Source organism: Leptonotus elevatus, chromosome 9, assembly GCF_054856555.1.
Source record: "Leptonotus elevatus isolate MCC_2025b chromosome 9, RoL_Lele_1.0, whole genome shotgun sequence".
Taxonomy (NCBI): domain Eukaryota; kingdom Metazoa; phylum Chordata; class Actinopteri; order Syngnathiformes; family Syngnathidae; genus Leptonotus; species Leptonotus elevatus.
The window spans coordinates 6944063-6952476 of NC_141247.1; the positions used below are offsets into that span (position 1 = coordinate 6944063).

The 8414-nt window shown below is 39.7% G+C and overlaps 1 protein-coding gene across 1 annotated transcript; it reads left to right on the top strand.

The window, feature by feature from the left end:
* Positions 1–1710: 1710 nt before the first annotated feature.
* tbx22 (T-box transcription factor 22) lies at positions 1711–7674 on the top strand. The gene is made up of 8 exons (XM_086085373.1): positions 1711–1952; positions 2179–2380; positions 3116–3217; positions 3395–3569; positions 4716–4880; positions 5470–5534; positions 5742–5827; positions 6948–7674. The coding sequence occupies exons 1-8, from the start codon at positions 1799–1801 to the stop codon at positions 7469–7471; spliced, it is 1473 nt and encodes a 490-aa protein (XP_085941499.1). The 5' UTR covers positions 1711–1798; the 3' UTR covers positions 7472–7674.
* The last annotated feature ends 740 nt before the right edge of the window (positions 7675–8414 follow it).

The following is an 8414-nucleotide window of genomic DNA, read 5'->3' on the forward strand; positions in this document are numbered from 1 at the left end:
CAGATGACACATGTTTAAAAGTCAACAACCCTTTTGGCATGTTGAATCATACACAGACAATAACTGGGTTATTATCGGTTTGATGACGCAAAACAAGTCACACAACTTCCGCATTAATGGCAACCTGAGTGATGCCCGTGTCAAATAGAATTTGAGCCTCATGCTTCCCCACGCTGTTTATTGCACGTAATAAAAGGAAACCAGCATCTCTTGCATGGGACAAAGGCAGATTGGTGCTGGTTTGAGAATCAGACATCACTTGAACGCACTTCATCATTCAACTGACACCACATACTCTCATGATGGTGATTTATAGCCTGTTTACGATGACAGTAGCATCTCCCAAAAATATAAGGAAGGCAAGAAAATCTCTGACGTACGTTCGTTCATGAATAAGGCCTGTGCTTAGTTATGTTTTCTCTGTAGGCCACACGTTTATTGGGATGCACTTTGAAAGCAAATGACAAACTGGGAGAGAATAAACATAAATCCAAACTGCGGTCCGAAACAGGGTTATGATGACAGAGAACATGTGATTTCTGTTGGTCATAGTTCTCCATTTCCCGGCTGTTGTCAGAGATTTCCATCACTAACCAAACCAACCGTGCTGTAAACACAGCGCTCATTTGTTTTCTCCTCAGAGCAATTATATCATGTGATTTAAAACATTTTAAATAGAGCCCGCGCCGACTTTTATTTGTGTAAAGCGGATCTATTTCATGTCGAGCAGTAATGTAATAATCCCGAGCTGTCATTACGGCCCAGTTTCCTCAGTGCGCCAAACTCCATCTGATCTCCGCATTTATGAGAAACAGACTATGGCGCACAAAATCACCGGTCACCACGAAAGAGAGAGAAAAAAAGAAACCGACTTTTACACGACAGAAACGCGGGACAAGGAAAGACTTCAAATTAATATAGGAAATGTTTGCTTCAAAAGAAATGTGGTGATATTTCACCTTCCAGATGGTCTGAATAAACAGACGAAAATATTTGTACCGCTAATTAACCATTAGTGCTCTTAAATGTCCTCTCTATTTATGCATATCCCCTAAAAGCAACAGAAAAGCATTTAATATGGTTTAAGCAAAGCAAAGCACTTTGGACATTTAATTCAATCAAACACACTCAAGAGGTTCCATCGTCTGTTAGACAATTTTTATTGTACTGGATTTGCAGTTCTAGTTTTTTTTTTTGGGGGGGGGGGGACGTATACTATTCATAATTGCGAATTTGCCCACACCTCCACCGACTACTGAGAATAAAATGATGCAGGCCTACGAATGAATAATTTAATTTTGCCTTCAAATAAAAGGAGTGGTTTGGGTGGGGTTATCAACCAGATCAACGTGAGAGTCTGCGGACTTGGGAAACGGTTCTAAAATGTAGGCTATCGATACAATTTAGAAGATGTGATTCACCATTTAAATCTCTAATTAAACTGAGAAATAATAAATAAATAAACAAATAAATAGAGGCAAAGGGGAGGAATGCGCGCTGGATCTCCCCTCCCACTTTCTCCTGTGACGCACAGCCGACCGAGGCAGAGAAATTATGGAAGACCTCTGAAACGAATGAAGTGGAGAGGGGGATAATAGTGAGCAAGGGGAGGCGTGTCAACAATCAAGGACTTGGATGCAGGGGAACATCTAGGAGAACACATGGAATGGAATCGGATTAATTACGAAGCGCCAAGGACCCGAAGCGAGAGGGGGATTGCAGCTCCCTGCTGTGCTGAGGTTCGGCTGCGGCTCCTGAATGAGCCGGGATACGAAAAGGTGCAAAGTCAAGTTTTGGGATGTCGTCGGGCAAAATGCAAGGTCTCAGTTCCAAGGCGCACGCCTTCTCCGTCGAAGCGCTGGTTGGGAAACCCTGCAAGAGGATGAAAGTGTCAGAGGAACTTGTCTTAAATTCACGTGGAAACACTGACACTGACGCGAGCATCTTCACCGGTGAGGAACATATAAGAATGGATTTTTTTTAAATAATTTTTTTATTTTAGGCCTAATTTAAGAATAATTGACACAAATCCGCAGTATTTTTTGAAGTTTTCGAAATTTCAAATCAACGTTCAAATAATCCACAATTTTATCGAAATATTGATGTTTACCACTATTTAAAAAAAAAAAACTATCTAAAGTAATTAAGCAATTAAGGAGTAAAAGGTTTCGCTTTCAGGATCAGCCGAGTGCCGGCTCACCCATGAGACAACTAAAGAGGATTTTCAGGTGACGGAGGCCGAACCGGCCGGGTTATCCAGCAAACTCGAAGAGAGTGAATGCACTCCGGAGAGAGAGGTTCGTGTTGAGCTGCAGGGCTCAGAGCTCTGGAAGAGATTCTTTGAGATCGGCACGGAAATGATCATCACCAAAGCTGGAAGGTAAGATGCCATTTTGATGATTAAATAAATAAAATAAAAATAACAAAATTACAAATAATAAAAAAAATATAATAATAATAATAATAAATAAATACATTAATAAATAAAAACCATACAGTATTTGGCAGATTAATTGACGAACATGCCAGACACAGACCCACCACAAAATAATAGGAAATATAATATTTTCTCAATAAACAAATTTGAACTGTCTGCTTGAAAAAAAGACATGACGTGAAATATTTTGTATGTTACACAATTAGTGTACATCGAGTTTGAAACAGAATTGAATGTGCGTGACGAAAAACTGAGATTTTTGTCGTCATTTAAAGTAACAGTGGCTTTTTTCAATTTACAATATGAGCTAAGAGCTAAAGGTAAAGTTTTCACATCAAATTAATGATTTCTCTCTCTGTCCTTTTTTTTTTTTAAACTTAATTTTACCAAATGCATGTGGAACCGGCCTATAACGGCATCTGAAGTCGAAAATAAACCCATATGTTTTTATTTGCACTACAATGAGTTAGTGGGCTTTAACTGAAATCTGGGTTCCGTTAATTTAATTACCGAGAAAACAGGTCATAAATCTCGGGAGTGCTGATGTCCCACACAGGTCCCCCGACCTGAACCTTTGATCTGAATTTGGCCGTTACAGAGAGGCACAGAGAGTGATAGGAGCGCGATATAAACCACTTAAGAATTGCATTGAAATTAATTATTTTTTTCTTCCCATAGGAGAATGTTCCCATCCGTTCGTGTCAAGGTGCGGAATCTGGATCCATGCCAGCAGTATTACATCGCAATGGACGTCATGCCAGTAGATTCGAAACGTTATAGGTGTGTTTAATTGTATTTGATAACGTATATCTTAGGCTACTCCTACAAATGTTCTATTATAAATGTAAGGCAGCTACAGAACACCGAAGTCGATTTATGCCAAAAGTTGCCAACGTTTAACAACAAAAGTAAAGGCATTCATTTGAAAACTAAACTAAAGCTATACACCCCATATAGGTACGTTTACCACAGTTCTCAGTGGATGGTAGCAGGAAACACAGACCATTCGTGCATCTCACCCAGGCTCTACGTGCACGCGGACTCACCGTGCGCGGGAGAGACGTGGATGCGTCAGGTGATCAGCTTTGACAGAGTTAAACTCACCAACAACGAGATGGACGACAAGGGCCATGTAAGTAAACAGTGATTTAACGAGAGAGCCAGGTTGCAGTCAAATCTTGTTCTTTTTTCGTTGTCCTGCAGGCCTATATGTGCAGAAACGGAAAATTGCGATAGTTAAGATCTCTCAGTATTAGTTGAATTTAATCCACAGCATTTTGGAGTAAAAATAAACACTCCAAAAAAAATATTGATCCCAATTAATAGAAATATAATCTTGAAATTGTGCTGCAGGAGAATCATAAACACACAGCATCACGATGCTTAATTTCCGACACAAAAGCGTTGTGTTTCATTTGGCTTAGCCTATGCATTTTATTCTGACAAATTTGTACTGTGTTAATTTTCATGTCGGTGACCCAAATAACCAGTAGGTTTTTTTTCTATCATTAAGAAAGACTTTGGTCTTCTTTTATTTATTTATTTAATTTATTTTTTTATTCTTACACCTTTAATGTAGGGATGCGAAAAGAAAACATGTTCATTGACATTTGCATTTTAACATATAATTACATCCCTAAATTACAATAAATGAGGAAAGACGGAATTATAAAACTGGGACAATCATACAAGTGCACAATAATCAAACAAATGCAATTAGGGGTGTTAATATGTAAGGATTCAAGCCAATGACTTGTTACAGTAAAAGCTGCATTAAAAAAATACGTTCATGAATAAGTTTATTATAAACCATAAAGAAAAAATATATACATCTAAAAAGATCATGACCATGCATGAATAAGATCCATGTTTACTATTTTCTTTGGTAGGACTGCAGTTTTGGGAATTTACCAACTAGAATGACAGAAGACAATTAATAATAGTTAATAAAACTGTTTAGCTCAGAGGAGTTTTTATTTATTTATTTGCAGCATACATAGATACATTTCGTATAATATAGGAAATGTGCTCTTGACCTGTTTTGTATAATTTTTCTATTTGCAGCTTTCCTTTTTTCTAAAATGACATGTTTAGACTATTGGTTAAGATGGCTGATGACATCACTTTAACTTTTAGGAAAGTTTGATGGGTGTTTTTTTCCACAATTTTTTGAAACATGGTTACAGCCAAGTTTGGTGTGTTATTTGCATGTTATGTTTAAGTTACAGAAAAAAAGAGCTGCTACTATACTGTATAACAGCGCCTTCTCTTGATGCAGATAATTCTCCAGTCCATGCACAAGTACAAGCCACGCGTGCATATTATCCAACATGACCCTCGGATGGACTTGTCCCAGATCCAGTCGCTGCCTGCTGAGGGAGTGTTCAGCTTCTCCTTCCCAGAAACTGAGTTCACCACCGTCACAGCCTATCAGAATCAACAGGTAGCACTTGCTGAAACAGCATGATTCTATTGCCTGCTGCAATGCTCTGCGCGGTAATTAAATAGAAAAGTTTTGAGCAACCTAGTTTGATTAACAATTTGAAAACAACAAATGCAATAAAATCTCATGTTCCCATGCCAAATATATTCCAAAAGCAGATGTGCATTTATTATGCTGATTCAGTCAGCAGTTCTGCCCTGACCTCACAAAATTTTAATCTCAACATCTCGAAGGCGATGAGGCTCACGTTCGTGTCGTAACATGGCGCCGGTGTGTGTTTGTATGTGTGTCCCTACTGTTGGTTACTTTCCTTCACTAACAGACGTCCACCACCAGGACTGCCAGACATTTTCATCAGTGGTCACTTTTACAATTTATGATGGTATTATTACAGAAAAGAAATAGCACACTATGACTGGGTTGCCTGTTCGGGTCCAATGCCTTTTAAGACAGTGAAAAAAAATTCTCCCTGAGAACCATGCATGACACAAAGGAGTAGCAGTCCATCCGCTGGAGAACTCTGCCACTTTGTGTGTTATTGTAATCATTTATCCTACCTAAACACCTCTCCTCCTCATGTCTGGGCAAGATCACAAAATTGAAGATCGACAGGAACCCATTTGCCAAGGGCTTCAGGGACCCGGGAAGGAATAGGTACGGAAACCCTCGCATAACATCAACACGTGTTACAACTGCAGAAAACACTCCATAACTGGGCCCAAGAGAGACTTTAAGTTGAACCACCCAAACGAGATACTACATATTACCCTGAAATAAAATTGGCATAGGCAGCCAATATTGAAATACCTTGTATTAGGATTTTCCGTATTTCTGTATCATTATGTGTTTGTTTTTGGACAGGGGAGTGTTGGATGGTTTACTGGAGTCTTACCCTTGGAGGTCTCCTCTCAGCTTGGACTTCAAGCCTTTTGCCATACAGCTTCAAGGTATCCGTTGCTTGCATTATTTCTTCTGTCCAGTTCTTCAAGGCTGTCTTCCAGAGGTGGGCTATTCCGTCTCTTCGTTGGCCCATCATTGACGGATGCACGCAATTTCGGCAAGTGCTTTATGACACGAAGCCTCGTAAAAATACACGGAACGAGAAGGATCGTCTGTACTCACCCTTAATGAGGTTTCACATCAGAAAGCACTCACCAAAAATGTGGGCACTTTGCCGAAAAGGTGGGCACACAGTAAATTCCGTAGAGTAAATAAGACTCTATTTAGAGTGGGACCAAATATATTCAGTTTTAGAGTGGTATTTACACTTGGAAGAGAATAAAAAGTCAATCAAGGGTTGCTGAACAAACTCATGAACTTTCGCATGGGATATAGGAGATCTACTTTGTCAGCCACGCAGCTCCTGTGGTGTGTTAGTATATCACTTGTGTCAGCTGGAATCTTCATAAAACAATGTTTTTGGTCTCTTTGAGATAAGCAAACAGTCGGAGGAGTACTGCTCAGGTGATAGAAGTCTCCAAAATTGAAGGTCATGAGTTAATTCCTTAACCCTTCAGTCCCCCCCCCCCCCCCCACAATTCTTTATTTTACTTTCTTCCAATTGTAAATATTAGCCTACTCTAAAACTGAATCTATTTGGTCCCACACTCTAAAAACAGTTGGATCAAAAGTAACACAATGGATAGCAAAAAATGGACTAATTCACTTTATGGGTCAATTTGACCTAACTTTCTTGAATGTTTTATACAAAATGACATGATTTTTTCACCCAAGTAAAGGATCTGACCAATATTTATTAGTTGTTTTACACTAAAAGACCCAGTTACTATGGGTAAAAAATTAACCGATGTCCAACTGTCCGGCTGTTTTTAGAGTGCACACCCTAAAAATAGTTGAGTTAAGTCAAATTGACTCATAAAGTGAATTGGTCCATTTTTTATCCACAATTGGGTTACTTTTGACCCAACTGTTTTTTAGAGTGCTCTCTAAATTAGAGTCAAATTTATTCTACAGAATTTACTGTGCATCCGTCAATGATGGGCCGACAGAGAGACAAAAGTGCCCACCTCTGTTGTTTTCATTCATGTTTCTGGCATCTGCCAACAGGGAGCTTGGGGTCCCCAACCAGCATCGCGTGTCCGCTGAAGAGTCTCCTGCCCCTCTCATCTTCTTCGCCCTTTCTTTCACTCTCTACGCTCTCCTGCCAGGACAGTGCTCTTCACACTCTTGCACTTCCATTCTACGGAAAGACTTCGCCCAGCCCCGCATTCCCCAGCAGAAGCTTCTCGGCCGTGGGAGCAGACAGACTCAGAGGCCTGTCACCAGTGTCGCCACTAACAAACCCCTCGCTCTTCTCGATGCTGCAGGGAAAGAAAGCTCACAACTGCCGTGATCCAAGTTTGTCTCGATCAAGCCCCCCATGCTTGATCCCGCTCCCCAGCCATCTCAGTCCTCAAGGATCTACTTCCTCTTTAATGCCTCATCTCTCAGAAAGTGCTGGCCCTTATTGCCTTTACCGCTATAGCCTCCCCTTGAACCCTCAACTTACAACTATTTCCCAAACAACCAAACCAGCTGAAGACAACCTGCGGCAACCTTCATGGCATCTGGCCGCCAACCACCGTCTCTGACTGTATCCAGCCCAAGGAGAGTAGCAAGCCAAAGCTAAGTGTGCTACAGCTCTCTGGGTGAAAAGCAGGAGGAGTCAAGACAGAGCTGCCACTGAAGGAATTATCTGTATTTAAAAAAAAAAAATTGAGCACTGTGTCTGTAATACCGACCTTAACGAAACATCAAATCCTAAAGAAAGCTCTTCTCACTGTACTCACTCAAAACTAAAACCTTGCACCTACCCAATAATAATTATGTAACCAAAGAAATCATCTGATATTCAGTTGTCTATGTTAAATTAAATTATAAATACTCAATGTACATTAGAAACATCATTCAAAAAATCTACATTTTAATTCAGTGAATTATTGCAAAATACAGTTCAGATATATTTTTTTAACATGTTATAAAATTAAATGCCCTAGTATTAAATTCTTAGAGTGGAAAACAACTAGCTTTCTCATGTGAATATGTTCTGTAACGGGGTTTGGCGTTTTACAGTGCTGTGAAAAGATTATTACCAGAGATGGGCATACTTCCAGTATACTGACGACCGCCTGTTTTGCTGACGAATGACGAATAATGAGAACACTTTTTTATTGAGTATTGAAGTGTAATCTTTTCACTAACCGAGTCAAGTACAAACGGACCTCTCAGTCCATCACTTACCAATGCCCATTTTGTTGATGATTGACGAATGACAGACTGACGGAATGCCCACCTCTGTCTGTCGGTCCAAAAACGGCCTAGTGGCAACGGTGACAGAAGTGTGATGAAAATAAAAAAAAACGGACTGATGATGACAGAAGGGTGCTGACGAATGACGGACCACCAGCATTTTGTAAATTGCCCAGCTCAGGTTGTTACCCCTCTTTTGAATTATATACAATATATATATATATATACTTTAATTTTTAAGATCATCACACAAATGTAAATATCTGACAAAGATAAAATAGACTT